This window comes from Convolutriloba macropyga, unplaced genomic scaffold, assembly GCF_964194025.1.
Source record: "Convolutriloba macropyga unplaced genomic scaffold, txConMacr16.3 SCAFFOLD_4816, whole genome shotgun sequence".
Taxonomy (NCBI): Eukaryota; Metazoa; Xenacoelomorpha; order Acoela; family Convolutidae; genus Convolutriloba; species Convolutriloba macropyga.
In genome coordinates this window covers 2,533-19,753 of record NW_027449877.1, presented here as the reverse complement: position 1 = coordinate 19,753, position 17,221 = coordinate 2,533, and the positions used below count along the sequence as shown (strand labels likewise).

The 17,221-nt window shown below is 36.1% G+C and overlaps 1 protein-coding gene across 1 annotated transcript; it reads left to right on the top strand.

Moving 5' to 3' along the window:
* The first annotated feature begins 947 nt into the window (after positions 1-947).
* Positions 948-16,970, top strand: LOC142355392 (uncharacterized). The gene is made up of 5 exons (XM_075407589.1): positions 948-2,242; positions 10,256-10,480; positions 12,014-12,286; positions 14,789-14,995; positions 15,996-16,970. The coding sequence occupies exons 1-5, from the start codon at positions 1,912-1,914 to the stop codon at positions 16,319-16,321; spliced, it is 1,362 nt and encodes a 453-aa protein (XP_075263704.1). The 5' UTR covers positions 948-1,911; the 3' UTR covers positions 16,322-16,970.
* The last annotated feature ends 251 nt before the right edge of the window (positions 16,971-17,221 follow it).

The window sequence follows — 17,221 nt, the reverse complement described above, 5'->3', positions numbered from 1 at the left end:
ATTATCAGGTTGTTTCAAAATTCTCATTGTTTTGAGGTGAGGGGCTTTTTTCTGTATCTTCTGTTCGCGTTTTGAAGTTAAAAATCAAATTTAAGGGGACTTGTGTTTTTCTGCAGATTTTTGTTTGTGTGTCCCCTTAAATTTTTCTCAAAAAGTAGAAAAAGCTTGACCGCTAACTTTTGCTATGAATTGGTAAGAAAGTCGCATATTTATCTTCATTTTTTTGCAAATCATTTTTTGCAGCTTCGTTTTTTAGTAAATAATCATGTAAAAATATGGCGCGTGCGTCTGGGGGTGCAAATAATATCGGAAAAGATTCGATTTCATAAATATGGCTCAACCTAACTGAGATTTGTGGAATTCATCGTTTTTCCTAATTGGATTTCTTAGTCGGATTTTCATTTTTTGGCAGGTTATATTGCTATAAGCTTTAGGATACTTCTCGTTTTCATTGGTCTATTTCATATAATTAAAAATAAATTTATTCTTACATTTTGCTATTGGACGTCAAAAATGGAGCGACCTGGGTATAGATTCGTTGACGTTTTCAATGCGCCAAGAATATGACTCAAGAATTGCGGAAAATGAGGATAATTTTCCTTCAAGGAAAATTTTCCCTTGCATTTTCCATGAAAAGCCTATTTTCAGGCCTTGCAATTACAATTGTGACAATTTTCAGTCGTGATCAACTTTTTTTTTAAAGGAGTAGATATATTTGTTTTAGAGCTCTACTGTGTACTGATTGACAGCAAAAGACATAATATATGCTCGATTTTGATTGGCTCACAATTTTCAGTCTATTTTCTGTTTTAACCTGTAAAATTTGCCGCTGATTAATGCACATTTATGCTTTCATTAAATCCCCTGTAAAATATAAATGCTAGTTTTTGAAAATAATAAATATATTATTTGTGTGCTGTCTTTTCATTGGACAATACTGTCTCTTCATTTGTCATAAATGTTAAGCAATACTTTGTCGGAACTGAGAACATGTTTGAATTTTAGTCAAAGCAGAGCTCTACTTTTGAAGACACTCAAAACCTCTCAAAGCGAAATTTCTTGGATCAAGACTGGTTTATTTATATTTATCATTCTGGAGAGTTTATATCCCAAGTTAATAAAATTCAGTTTATTTAAACTAATTCAGGACTCGAACTTTGGTAATCGTTTTATTGCTACATTATTCCGTTATTGTATCTAGTTTATTAGTTGAATTAAACACGCATCTTTCAAAAAGAAACGATTTTGCCCAGAATTGTCTTTTCCTATAAAAAGGGGGAAGCTTTGGAGGGTCTTAAATGTGAAATAAAGCAAACATTGTTCCAAACAGCACCCATTAATCCTTCCTTAATACAAGTTAGGACCCCTCTTTTATTGTACAGCTCTCTCTCTCTCTATTCTTTTTATTGTGTATCGTATCTAGAGAAATAAACCCACACAAAATTGTACACATTATCCCAGTTCAGTCTTTTGCCCCTAAGGCAGGGTGACAAAAAGATTTAGAGCCAGCCGTAAATTCCTCTCTTCTATCTTTTGCCCAAAAATAGAGCTGGGTTTACTTTTATTCAATTATTTATCACCCGGTATTTGCCCAAGCTCATCGCGTATTGATTGAACGTCGATACTGGATTCTTAGAATTTAGATTTGTTTTGGGTTCCGTTATAGCCAAAAATGCAAACAAAAATTCCATTGCTCAAATGCCCAGCTTAATTTTCAATACGATCAAAGTTTTTGACACGCGAAACAATAAAAAAGCGCTTCTACTAATTACAATCTCGATGACATAAAGTCGCATAAAGATATTTTTTTTGCTCAATTTGTTAAAAATAATAAAAACGAAAAACCTTATTTTTACCACTAGCCTTCAAATTATTTTTTTGGACTAGATTTTATCATTATAGCGACCAATTATGGATTGGTTATGTTTAATGCGACGAGTTTTGATGCTGGTTATTACAATATTACTACCGACGGTTACCATTTGTGACGTCATAAATACGAAAGAGGGCACCGTGCCCAAGCCAGACGGGATGGGGCTGCTCTTGGTGGAGGAGGGAGAGCGGGTCATTCTGGACTGTGACGTCATTAGTAGGAACAATTTGGTGACCAGCTCAGCTGGGGGGATAATTCCCCTGACAGCCACAGTCAATTCTCTCCTTTTGTCCTCTAGTGGGGGGACAAACGGGCATAGGAAAAACCTGGCCGCCGTGAGGTGGCATTTCAATACTTTATCAAATAACGGTTCGTTTATTTTAATTTTTTGCCCTCGTTATAACTGTTAGAAGGTTACCCGGGCTGAGAACCCAGAGCATTTCAGTACTAAACCAGTATAAATTCAGAAACTGTATATATTTTTAACCTTGTGAATATTCTGTTCATGTCAAAATAAATTCTGATCAGTCTTTTTTCAGAGAAAAATTGTGCTTCTGATTTTTTCCTGATTTTGATCTGTCCATAACTAATATCATGCAATTATCAGCCTAATTAACATTGTTGTATCAGCTTTTAAATTTATGAAAGAGAACAATTTGAAGTAAATTATGCTTAAGAAAAGCTTGTCGAGAATTTTTCAACGTATACTTGCGTTAAAAGAAATGAAGCCTTGAGGAACAAGAAATAACTAGAGAATGAGTTATAAGAGATGCTCAAGTTCGAGAGTGTAAAACTAGTTGGTGTAAATGTTAGCAAACCAGATTTTCAAGTAAGCAATGCTTGTTCCATACTCTTGTGGGGAGAGGGGGGGGGGGTGGGGGGTGGGGGGGGGACAATACTCACTTCATTGTAAATAACATTCTAATTCAAATTTTCCTAAATCAAAAGTTCTATAATGATTTGGTGTCCTAATAATTCGGTTTAAGAAACGTTTTAAAACTTAGATTAAGAAGTTTGTTTGGTTTCTAATAATGGCACTCAATTTTCAAATCCTAATTCTGATGTGAGAGAAACAGCGTAGTTGATGAACAAAAGCTAAAATTATTGGTGTCATTCTTAGCTGTAATTGAGCTGGAAAAGATGGAATTTTGAAGCGTGGTGGTAACTGGAGGTGAAAAAAATTTTTAAAGCGATCATACGATCGAAACTAAGCTGAAACGACCATAGGCAAAATGTTTTTGTCCCAGACTGAATTGATGAATCTAATTAATCAGGCGTTTTAAAGGGAACATTGTATTTCTAGATCTGACTTCTAAAGCCGGACTAGAGTCTTACAGAGCTATATATTTTTTAATCTAATTGCAACGACTTTCTAAATTCTGTAACAATGACTTTATGCGATTATTTTTTAGCCATTTAAAATGGAGAATTTTTAGTGAACAGAGCAAAAGTTTCAAATAATTTGTAACTTATGAGTTGTAAATTGTCTGATATTAAATCAATAGAATGGTTTGGCTAAACTTTGTCATTGGAAAAAATATGGAAAATAAATACAAATCCAAAAACTGCCGATTTCATGTTTGAGAAAAGTAAGGGTTTTTTCCTGAGAACATATAAATGTTCAACATTATATTTAAATTGCGCATAAAATATGATAAAGCGAACAAATTTGAACAGACGGAGACCCCCCAGTAAACTAGAGATGGTTATTAATTGCTCTTGAACGAAGTTCATGACAATTATTGTAAACGTGTGTGTCTTTTTTATGCAAAAATTTTTGCTTGACAATTTTGACTTTTCGAGTGACTTTTACGCCTTTGACTTTTTGTGTTTTGCTTGATCTAAAATTCTCTCTCAATCAGAATTTCAAGCAGCTGAATTCAATTGGCGACAATTTAATACTAAAAGTCAAATGAAAAGTGCGCCGAAACTTGTGCCATTTTTTACTTTAAATCTTAATAGTGGTATATGTGAACCTCTAATGTGGTTATTTGAAGCCCACTATTGAATTTCTAGTCCCATTTAAACTCGCCCCCCCCCTCCCCCCCGACTGAAGCAAGCTGCAATCGATTAGAGCTCTCACTAGTCGTTCGAGAGCAATTCTTCCGACGTTTAGTCGGTTATGTTTTTGTTGGATTTAGTGAGATTCTGTCAGAATCTTACAAGAGGATGCATCGTCTTACAAGATTTGGTTACAGAGCCCGACAGGATAAACATTCGTCTTACAAGATTCTGAAAATATAAACAAACATCTTACAATCTCTTGTAAGATTTACATTCTTCTTACTAGAGCCTTGCATGATATGATCGACTCTGAAGATGATCGACATAAGACAAAAAATGGAAAAATGTTTTCCAATAGTAAAATTTTAAAAGCCATAAATTTACAAATTTTTGTGTCAAATTATTAATGGAGAACAATAACAAAAAAATTAAGGTTCTAATTGGTGTGTCCTCCAGATTGAGTGTCATAAAAATATATCTAACCTAAAAACTAATCATTCAGAACAGCGAACTGTGCAATCAAAATATTCTGAAAAACTATAACTAAACGTATTTGGATGCTGCACTTTTCTGAGATTATATCAAAAGTAAATATTAACAATTGTGTGCCCAAAACATAATTTGAGCGTGTTATCTTGGAAGTTAATTTTCAAGTAAATCAAAAAGCGTAACGATTTCTCGAGTTTTGAATGCACCAAATGAAGAGTTCTTCACAAAAACTAATCAATGCTAGAGCAGCTCAACCCGAACGAACTTGCGAGATCTAAAATGATCATCATTCATCTTGCAAGATCTTACAAGATAACAATCTATTGCAAGAAATTTTGCGAGTTCTTATAAGATAGCTATCTTTTGCAAGAAGAAAGATCTTAAAAGACAACCATCCCCTTTCGAACCGGTCAGCCAAATGAAAAACTATTCTTCATTCCGTTAAACTATTCCTGTTTTTGAAATTCTGAGATATGATCTTGGTACGATTAAAAGTCTTTTAGCTATCAGGATTTGTTTCATCGAGAGACCAAAGATTTACATCTCGCAAAAAAGCATACTATTTTTTTTTGGGTTTGATTTGTAGATTTTTAAAACGAGGCACCTGAATCTCTCTTGAGCATTGACGATTAGATACAGAGCCCTTAGGGTGCAAAAATTTTCACAAACTATATCGAACAAAAATTGGTTTTGCAAATAAAATTGATTTAGCCTCCCTTGTAAAATAATCAGGACTTAGTCTTTATCACAATCACAGCACGAACAAATTTATCTCAACCTGGGCTATTTTTCCGGAGTTGTGCCCCGCTGGCGAGTATGAGTCAGGTTCTAAGCCCGACAGCTATGCTGAACAATATGCTGAAACTATATTAAATTATGCATGACATCTTTGCACACCCAATTTTATGTTATAAAGTAATAACTAAGTTAGTTTATCATACAACATTCCACATCCAATGATTAAGGGTTGCCATTAATTGATATTTTACCTGTGCCTTTAAGGAGCCCAATTTTGTTCATGCTGCTTTTCCTCCATGTTCTATTATGTGGGGGATTATTAGGGTACACGTTTTTATGACAGGTGAAAGTTATAAATTAGGAACATTCTATTGATTGGCCATTGTTTGCTCACCTTGGTTTATTGCGCAATTAGGAAATTTCCCACTAGACGAGGAGCTATATCGGCCAATATTTTTCCTGCCCCGATTAACTGAAATGAAATTTTTTTGCTGTCAATAACAAACTGTTTCCAAAGAAGTCTTGTCCTTGATCGAAGAACTTTGTTTTTTTTTCTTGTTTTTTAACTGCTGCTCGATCTCACCTATAATATTAATCTGATAAATTAACAAAAATTTTCAAAAAGTCAAGCATTTTCAAAGAGTATAAAGTTTTTTTCCGCTATTTCCCGTAAAACATTTTTCCAATTCTTTTCTCTTGTTATGCTAATTGTATGGACAATATTTTGGAGAAAAATCAACTTCGAATGAAACATTTTTTTCTGTAATTTTTTGTACTGAACATACTTGTCACAGTTAATTTCAAAACTTGCTTCAAAAATTCGAAACTAAAATTTCAAGTTCAATTTGTTGGCTCTGTTCCAAAATTTGAGACCTTATCTCAAAATGGTAAGGGTGGGGCAAATTGATGATGCAAAACCCAAAAATGACGTGAACAAAAGCTAAATTTGAATTGGAGCTCAAATTTGTTTCTCTTTGGGCGCTTTTCCTGCCCCTTTTGTTCACATCCCTCTCCTTAGCTGGTTCTGTTTTCCTCCCCTTAATTGGGCAGAATGCATTGTTATTGAGGCCGTGCATAATTAAGTGCCTCTTCTTGAGAATAGGAACTTGGAAATTGAAAAGACTCGCCATTCAACCCAGTCGCTTCATTGTGTTTATCGTTACGATGTATTGATATTTAGGCTTTTAAATACACATAATTTTAGGTAAGTAATGTCAATTTGTGTTTACGTGGGGTGGGGTGAGAGAGAGAGAGAGAGAGAGCTAACAGAAAAGAGCCCGGTGGGGTACGTTGTGGGGGGGGGGGGGGGTGGTTTTTAGGGTGTTGTGTATGTGAGCTGTTCTTTGTCACTAAGTGGGCATTAGTGATGTATAATGCAGAAGCAGTAGTAGTAGTAGTATTTTTTATGTCTCAAACAGAATCGGGCAATTTGGGCAAAATAGAAGATAGATTGGAGGCACAAATTGAGGGAATAGAGCTTGAGATTTCTCAATTCCCACTTGTTTTTCCCTCCTCCTTCCCCTCTCTGTTTTCCCTGTGTTGCCCGCGTGCCTTTATCTCCCCTTGTTCCCTAGTGCTTGAAGTGAAAACATCCCGTGTGAGATGCTTCCCAATATTATGATGCAATTTTGTGCTTTTCACTCTTCTGTCTCCTCGCTTCCTAACAAATGATTTCCCCCGCTTTCACAATCCTATCTTTTTTCTCGTTTCTTGGGAAAAATGGGAAAAGTGAAAACATTTGTTCTTAGCAGAAAAAAGGCACTCAAAATTTGCTCTCAGATTGAATATCTGGTTCCAAAACAATGCTTCGTCTCTGGAATTGAATGTTACAATATGAATTCATTACGCACCCTTAAGCTTACTTGTCAACAATCATGCGCGCGCGTGACTACATTTCCGAAGTCAAGAATTGAAACCTGAACAAAAAATTTTTGTCCAAAAACGCTGTCATGCTTTGGAATATATTTAGAAAAAATAAAGAAGTTCTCCAAAAAAATCTAAAAATGGGCATAATGCAACCATTACGTGCAACAAATTTGTTATGCAAAAGTGCACAACGTTCAGTTTGTTCAGTTCAGATCAGTATTTTTTCTGATGTTCTGGGTGAACCCATACAAATGTCACTTTAATTTCGGATCTTTAAGGAGTGTTTTTGAGCTTAAATAAAATTAACTGCCACTATCAAAAATAGCCTTGATGGAATTTAAATTTCCCAGAAATTCCTGAGAATTTAATTTTCCTGAAAAAGAAAAAAAATGCTAATTTTGGTTCATATAAACAATTTTGCTCTTTTTCGAAAAGGGGAAATGTCCTGAAAAGAAATTAAGCCAAAGATTTTTAACCATAAAGAAGAGTATGAAATCTCCATGCTCACTCATATTAAACTAACTAGAATAATTTGACTTGAATTATGCCGAAAAATTAATTAGCAAGGGTCTAAGCAGGCGCTACTACTGTAAAAATGGACAAGTACTGGATTCGAACCAGCATCTCATACTTGCAAGCCTAGTGTGCTAACTATTGCACCAACTGGTCGTATCCTCTCATGTTTGGGCATGCAACCCTTTAACACATTCTCTTGTTCGTCGAGGCTCAAAGTAATCTAAACCAGTAGAACTTCTTGATAAGTCATGTCAGTCTTGCCTTATGCACAATTTACATTAGGTTGTTCTCTTTCTCTCTCTCTCTCCCCTCTCTCTCTCTCTCTCTCTCTCTTCTCTCTCTCTCTCTCTCTCTCCTCTCTCTCTCTCTCTCTCTCTCTCTCTACTATCTAACAATGTTGACAAAACAGCATGTATCCTGCACGTTTCCGTATATGAACTCCACGTATGACTACTAAGATATGAAAAGTGTAGTTTAGTCCAAAGGTTAGAAAAATGTTTTTGAAAGTATTTCTGCTCCGGTTAATTTTTAAGTTATATTTTTATGTTTAGTTGAGATGTCAATCATGATATTAAGGTTGCATAAAAACGTATATGTATTAGTATTTCTACTGACATCATTAATTTTTTGCTTCGAGATCCTTATATAGTGTTCATCCTGGGTAAATAGAATATAAATTCTGCTTTAATTGTTCCGGGATTTCTACAAGTCACATGGCCATCGGCCACTATCGCCCACCTTATAATTCGTCATAATGATTTTGCTAATCAGTTGTTGTTATACAAGATTACCCGGGGGGGGGGGGACGATTGGGGGTTGGGGGAGGATGGTCTATTAAGTAGCAAAACGGAGGCTTTTAAAGCGACCCATCTTCTGTTTTAAATTTTTGGGTTTATATTTGAAATTCAAATAGTTTTTGTTTTTCAATTTGGGTTCTACAAGGTTTGTAAAACCGTTGCGCAAGTGCACAAACTTAACCGTTGTTGAAACTATGGTGGAGAAACTTCTGTTTTATTAAATCTACGCGTATGCATTATTTTGCACATATATTGTTATTAAAATATTTAGTTTTTGCTTAGTTTTCTGATTATTTTTTGCATCTTCATTATTTTTGCACTGGAGTAAAACTGGAGGTATTAAGTCTCAAGAAAGGGTGTTAGCTCAGGTTAAGCGCGCCTATTTATTGACTAATTGAGTAGACATATGATAATCACGCCTCCAACTGATCAAAATTTCAAAATTGCAATAACTCATCATCATCCAGTCGAATTTCCTCATCTATTTGTTATTTTCATTAAAATTCAAAAACAGATTACGTCTACGAATATTTCAAGTTATCTAATCGCAAATGATCAAAAAATTGGTCGTTAGCTGTGTCGTATTTGTACGATTTCACAGGTCAAAATTTCAATATAAAAGTTATCAGAAAGCCTTTTAAAATAACTTTGAGCGCGTGAGTGTCTTTTTTGTTCGTTTAGATAAGCGTGCTGATAATTTTCTTTGTGAAGTGACCTAAAAATGAAAAGACTTTCAGGTTGTAAATCAGTGATAAAAAGTACATCTTTTATTGACGTTGCCACCCAATTTGTCACAACTAATTTTGCTGCTTCCTTTTTTAATGTGAGTCATTAAAGAACAAGTCCCGCTAAACAAACAGTAAACACTAAACAAGTAGAGATAATAAATAAGGATAATAATTCATCACACAGGCAATAATGGTGTAAATATTTTATATAAACTCCCCCTCTACCCCCCTCACCCCCCCCCCCCCCCCCTCACCACTATTCGCATTAAGTGAGTGAGGTTTGTATGCTGTGTTTGAATGACTCATTGTCATATAAAGGTTAGAGGACCTGCCCAACCCAATTTTTATCCCTCTTTTTCCGTCATGCAAATCAGGACGTGTTCTAAAATAAATTAAGAATTGGACTCCACACCGCAGTCGGGGGTCGTGGGGAAATGAAGAGGGTGGAATGGGGGGGGGGGGGGGGGGGAGGGTTGGTTGATTTTCGCCGATTTCGGGTGTGCTTTGATTTTTTGTCTCATTTAGTGTTATATGGCAAACAGCGGGAAAAAAATCTGTTTGTTTGCTTTCGTATTGATTTTGTCCCAAAATAAAATGTTTGTTAGAAACGGGGGATTAGATTTCTCATTGAAGAGAAGTGATAAATTTGCATTTTCAAAGCAATTAAGGACGTGAAAAAAGACCGTGAAAAAGTCAACCTGTCTGAAGTTTTAAAAAATTCCTTTCTAAGCAGAAGTTACTTTGTATTTAAATTAGTTTCTGTGTTGATGCTGGGCTTTGATTTTTTCCTTTTTTTCGTAGCTTAGAAGGAAAACAATTATAATTTTCTTTAAAATGCAAATATAATTTTGTCCTCTAGGGCATATGTAATTAACATCATCACATATTTAATCAACATAAAATGGATTCCAAGGTGAAATTTTTTCAAGAGGAAATTATTCAACCTAATTAGCAATATTCATTGCAGATATATAAGCTATATCATGTACATGAGAGCATTTTCAAGCGTAACATTTTTAATGCTGTTTTAATGCTGAGAAAAAAAATAGCCCAAAAATAATGTCCAAGTTTTAGCCCAATCAGACAAAAATTATTAGCCCCCCTTCGTTGTTTCGAGTAATGTTAGGAACCTCTGCTAAAGGCACTGAGTCATGTGAACTACACAAAAAATGAAGTTTATACCATTTTATGGTTAGCAACCAACTATTGTGACGTTTTTTGATGTGAAGTAATTGTGTTTTCAGCTTTGAAGTCGATGAACAAACAACTGACCACAAATGGCTCTCTTGTCATCTCAAATTTTAACGGGAGGTACGATAGTGGGACTTATTATTGCACTGTGGAACAACAACAACAACAAAAACATAATCAACAAACTTCACAATATGGAACACCAGCAACTACCCAAATTCAGAAGAGACAACAATCGCTTGTATTTGGAAAGAGTATTGTTCTCACAACTAGACAATGTTAGTATACCACCCTATCTGTTTCATTAAAATTCTCACGTGCAGATTTTTAAAATACCGAAAGTCTGCAGTGCCAGAAGTTAAAACGCCAGAAGTTTCTGCTTAGCCAGAAGTTGAATTTCGTTGACTTTCGTCATTTTAAAACGTGCGCATTTCGTGTTTTAAGCATGGTTAAGTGACTCTGCAGAAGTCACTTCGAAATTCTGACTCAATATCTCGAACAGCTTCGCGGTTTTCGATAAACGCCAGAAGTTCTCAGTGACTTCAAGCAGAGTCACTTAACCATTACTTGAGGTACATAGCGCATTTCAATTATGTCCTTTCAAGTCTAATCGAGTTAGGATGCATGACAATTTACCCCATACAAACATATCTAATGTACCAGAATACCCGACACCAAATACCCAATAAGCTGGAAATTTGATGTTTACGTTCATCAGTTTTTTAAAATTTTTTTGGATCTTTTCCGTTTGTTCCCCCAGCTTTCCCCCCAGCGCATATCATTTGCTCCCCCCCCAGACGCGCGCGCAATATTTTTTACATAATGATTTACTATGTAATGACACGTTCTCTGTAACTGGGGGGCGCATAACGTACTGGGGGGGGGGGGGCACACAAACGGAAAAGATCTTTTTTTTATTTTAAACAATAGTGTATAATAGTGTGTATATTTTGGTTATTTTCGTGCATTTGATAGTGTCCTGACACCGTACCTGAGCAACATTAACGTTCATAATTGTTTCTTAAATTATTGACATATAGTTCTCTCTAATAACGGTCAGGTAACTAGCAGTCTGTGATTGCTCGTTTAGCGGTGTGTAATCGCTGTAATCAGTTTTGTCTGTGAAATTTTTGTTATTGATGAACAAACATGACTTTGGAGATCTAGATAGAGCCATTTGAGGTCATCGCTCCAAATGACCTTTAAATCTAGCATGAATAAATGGACGATTAGTAGTTGTAATTACCCGGGCAAAGTCAGGAAATGATCTGTCCAATTTGAACTGACAAAATGATCAACATCTATACACATGCTAGTGCTATACTGAAATTTTATTTTTACAGTACTATACTGAAATTACATTTACGTAAAAACAGCAATTTTAACGTTGGCGTTTTGTCTTATGAAAAATATGAAAAAAGCAGAAATAAAACTTTAAGAAATAAAAAACAGAAATAAAAGTAAGTAAGAAAAACTAACTTTAGAAACAATTGTGTGTACTTGAAATTGAAAAATAGCTTTTTATCGAATTTGTAGCTGCGACCAAAATTATTTATTTGTAGTTACAGCAAATATTTATGGCTAAAAGGACTGGAACCAACCCCCCCCCCCCCCCCCCCCCTAACCAATACCAATCATGGTAATATCATAATGGGGGAGTAAAACTTCAGGGTGTGTGTATGTGTGTGTGTGTGTGTGTGTGGGTGTGTGTGTGTGTGTGTGTGTGTGTGTGTGTGGGGGGGGGGGGGGGTTATAATGGGAAATACCAGTATTATGTGCTTACAATCTCTGTTGTGTTTTGTGTGTGATAGATTTGCCCTTGTTGCCCGTGATAGAGAGAGGACCAAGGGACAAAATAGCCCTAACAGGTGACACTGTCCGATTCTCATGCGACATTTCGAAACACAACAACAACCACTACCAAAATCAAAACAGTCCACCTACAGACACCACTCTATCATCCATCTCGCAGAACAACAAAAACAACAACAAATATGTAAACAAAAACAAGGAAAAGGACACTGCTGCAAATTTACAGTCGACTTCGTACCCAAAGGTCACTTGGTACCGTGACCAGTTACCCAGTAAGTTATGATTGGTGCTTTGCTTGACCTTTTGACCCCAGCACAGCCGTAAGAATTTAGTGTGGGTGAGGGATATATCTTTCGGAGCAAAAAAAAATAAGGGGTGGACTGTCATCATCTTGGGAATAATCGCAGAAAATAGGCATTCTTTCTGCGATTATTCTTTAGACATCGGCAGTTTAGACATCGGCAGTTTTATTTACACCTTTTCAAATTTTATTGTTTTCCACCTCGGAAAAATTAATTCGGAAAAATTAATTAATAATCGAAAAGTTATTTCAAAAATGTTCTCGATATCGTTTTAAACGTATATAGCAATTACTAACAATAACAGTAGAAACAACAACTGACTTCACGAAACCAAATACAACTTACTAACAGGTACCCCCCCCCCCTACACCCCCCCCCCCCCTTATGACCTGCGGATTCCCGAAAGCATCAAATTGTATCTGAAATAACTGGCGGCCGCGCGACACGTTGAACGTTGCGGTTACGAAACCCCGTTGGCCAAAGAGAGGGTTGTTGTTGATAATTTGAACTGTCGTAAACAAAAGGCAAACACAGCAGTAGATTTGCATATCATAAATGTTTGTAAATGCCGCTGTCTGTTTATTAATGTGGCTTGTCCATTCTTAATCATAATAAAATTGAGGTGCCAATTTTATTGATCATTTCACTCACTAGTCTTGAGCAATAAATTTAAGTGTACCCCGGGCCCGGGCTGCCTTCATAATTTAAAAATTGATAAAATTACAACTTGTTATCATGAAACTCGTCTAAAATTTTTTCAAAAATTGGACTTTTTAAAAGCCTGGAAGTTGTCGAAAACCAATTCATGAAACATTAAAACTTAAAACTGTAAAAAAAAGTTTTTTAAAAATCCCCCCTGTTCAGCGATACGGCGCGTATACGAAATCAAATAGTGAAATATTGAAATGAGTTTTGAACATTTCTGCATAACTTTATGGTTTTTTAAAAATCTGTTATCCTGTTGAGATGCGTGATAGAAATCCTTTCCTGTTATAGTTACTATTTTTGTAACTCATTTTGACACAACTACACAACTAGCTTACAAGCGTATGCAGTCGAAACTTTTTTCCAACTTTTTATCTGTTTTTAATTGTCAGCATTTTAAATTTGAACTTATATTGAAACTTGATTATTGACTTTCTGGTATGCAATTTTTTGTGAAGTAAATTTGATAGATTTTGTGACTCAGCAAGTCATTGTACGAATTCATTTCAGCTCTTGTTTGTAATTGTAAACCGTATTAGCACTTATTGTGGCACCGATCGACCGTGCAGTGGGGGGGGGGGGGGCTTGGGAGATAAATAGATTAAGAGTTATTGATCAGTGATCTACAAATAAGCGAGTGAATTGTGATCAATAATGCGAATGTTTTGAGAAGTATCGATAGCAAACTGAGTTTGTTGGTTCGACAGTAAAACTTATCGTTTATAATCTATGGTTAGTAAAGTTAACAAACTCATAACTAGATGCATAAATAAGTCCTCTTTTAATGTGCCCGCAATTATTCAATGCAACAAGCGCATGTATTATCATGCTTGCCTGGGGTTTCAAAGATCACCAAATGAGTTTTTATTTCCAAAAAATGGGTTCCAAAACATTCTTGAGGAAAAATACTAATATTGCAGCATCGTATTATAGATTATTATCTTATTCAAATCTCACATAAAAAACACATGATTATTCTTCCAAAGCTGTTTTTTTGAGAAAAATTTTCTGATTGTTTTTTTCCGCTTTAATAGGAGTCAAAACCGGGAAAACAGAAAAATGTAGAAAAAATTCAAACGTTTACCGCACCATATCGGCGGGTTTTTAAAAACACAATTTGCATTTGAAAATTTAATCAAATGCTTAGCGGCGCCGTCGGGTCTGTTAGGAAAGTGTTTTAGTTTTGGAGTCTGTTTGATGTAAATGTTTAATTGAAGTCGCAATCAATTAGAGTGGGCGTTTTCGGGGCTAAAACGGGGTCACATTCACTTTCAAGACAATCATGTGCGCCTCAGAGGCGCTTCAGTTTTCTCACTTTATTTCGAAGACTTGGTCAAGCAAATAATTTGTTAATTAACTCATTACGTTCTTGTAGAGTTTTTCTAACCCCATTTTGAGCCTATTTGAATTCGGTTATTAACTGGGCAACGCCCCTAGCCCAAATTTTGAATTTGTTCAACATTTTTGGGGGCGGGACCTTTTAATTTATGGCTATGTTTAGAATGCAGTTTACTTGGTCTAAGATAGCTGACAAAATGGAAGAAAATTGTTTAGAAAACAAAAATGAAAACAAAAAATGTTTGACAATTGAAAAGAAAATATTTCTCCTTTTAAGTTTTTGAAATTTCGAAAATCTTGAAGTTTTGAAATTCTGATCGGAGTGACGACATTTAAAGATACAAGTTTTCATATGTCTAGCGTTTATTTTATTGATTAATTATTCAAGCTTTGTTTATTTAGCTGTTTAATGCTGTGTTTATGTTTCAGTAGACGAACTCTCATCAGGTGGGGGTGGGGGTTCGTCGGGTGGTGGTGGGGGTGGTATTTTTGGGGGCAGTTCTAAACCCCACGCTATCTTGGGCAGTGACTTGATGCTGTTTTACGTTGACGAGACCAGCACTGGCCATTACTACTGTCTGGTGTCTAATGCGAACTTCTCAGTCGCAAGTCAAGTGGCTTCCCTCTCCATTTCGAGTAAGACTTTTTTGGAACCCGGGTTCATATTCTTCTAGGAATCGTAGGGCGTATAGCTTCTGTACTCCATAGATGAATTCTCCTATATTACCAGATTTTAAAACACTCACGTGCACATTTTGAAATACCGAAAGTCTGCAGTGCCAGAAGTCAAAATGCCAGAAGTTGCTACTTAGCCAGAAGTTGAATTTCGTTGACTTTCGTCATTTTAAATCGTGCGCGTTTCGTGTTGTAAGCATGGTTAAGTGACTCTGCAGAAGTCACTTCGAAATTCTGACTTATCTCGAACTGCTTCGCAGTTCTCGATAAACGCCAGAAGTTCTCAGTGACTTCATGCAGTGTCACTTAACCATTACTGAACTGTCGTATGTAGTGAGAACTATGACGTGTGCAGAATCGTAACTCCTCCTTGAAACATAGCCTCTAGAATTTCCATATGTTATCAGATTTTAAGCTTCAAACTAAAGTTCAATGTAAAACTTCTGTTTTTTTTCAGTCCAGTACAGTTCACGTTACTCTGATAAGGTCACTGAGAAAGTCTCATAGTCGTCAAGAATCACAAAACGGTTCGAGATATAAGTCAGAATTTGGAAATGATTTTGGTTTAGATACGCAGTTTGCGAGTTTAAATTTTGGCGCTGTATATATAAAAATCTGGCACTCTAGAATCTAGCATTAAAGAAATATGACATTTTAATATAAATAAATAAATCCTGCAATATTTCTTACACCATATTATCTGAATCTTTTCTGTTTGTGCCCCCCCCCCCCCCCCCCCCCGTACGTTATGCACCCCCCTCCCTACTAGGTACAGAGCATGTGCTATTACCATTACATAGTAAATATGTACTGTGTAAATATGTACATAGTAAATTACCATTACAAAAAATATATGACACGTGCGTCGGGGGGGGGGGGGGGGGGGCGGAAAAAATCTTCATGCCCTAAAACGCCATTGTCAATCAGTTATTAGGTCATTGAAGGAATGTTATAATCTCAGGTTTGGGCGACAAATTCCGAGCAGCACCCGCACCTCTAATTGAGGGTATAGAGGGCAAACGGATCACTCTCTCCTGCATCGCCCCAGTGGGAAACCCTGAACCAAAAGTATCCTGGTTATACGAACAAAAACCCATAGACCTGGACAACAGACCAAACATGGTCGCTACTTCCCAAGTGACTTGGGACGGAATTGTGAGACACGAACTGAATATGACCAGTCTGAGGATTGAGGACGAGGGACAGTACTCATGTCTGGCTGCTAATCCCTTGGATAGAAATATCAACGTCACCAGTGCTCCATCCTGGCTACAAATCAAAAGTTAGTGATAGCAAAACCACTTATTTTTCCCTTTTTCGGTATAGTTTGATGGAGATATAAAATAAAAATTTAAATTTTTTTGTCCACTGTTAGAAGGTTGAGAGAGAACAACCTAATGTAAATTGTGCATAAGATAAGCTTGACATAGCTTGACAAGAAGCTCTACTTGTTCAACGTATACTTGGCAAGAGAAATGAAGCCTTGAGGAACAAGAAAGAACGTGAGAACGGGTTATAAGAGGACGCCCAAGTTCAAGAGCTTAAGACTAGTTGGTGTAAATGGGTAGCACACTAGGCTTGCAAGTAAGAGATGCTGGTTCCAATCCAAAACTGGTCCATTTTCACAGTAGTTGCACCTGAATAGACCCCCTAACATCCACCAAATTTGTGCTGCTTTTACCACCAACTTTTAAAGTGGGGTATCAAATCACTCAAAGGGAGGGGGTATTGAAAAACATATACCAGTTTTCATTTTTTTGTGATACGTTGATTGAGATCACATCAAATCAGGATTTACTCAAACTCATTAACTAGTTTTTGCTGATAAATAATTTATTTGCCACCACATGTCGGGAAATCTCCGCATCTTTACCTCTCTAAAATTAGTAGAGGCTTCTTCAAGAAACTAGTCTCTCGTTCTTTTTTCCAATTGCAATTGTCCGGAGCCATTAAGTTTTCTGAAGAACTAAGGCAGAGAAATTATTGTATCATTTTGTGATTAGAGAATGAAACTTTGGATGGAAATGAAACAGAAGTATTTTTCAGTCTCTCAATCATATACCCAGTCCTCATTTTGTTTTGCCTTTTTGAATCTTAACCAGATTGCTCGTGCGAGTCTATGCGTAGCAAAGGATGTTCCAACAGACCTCTCAAGGTTGCCAAAACAAAAGATTCCGCCAAAGAAAT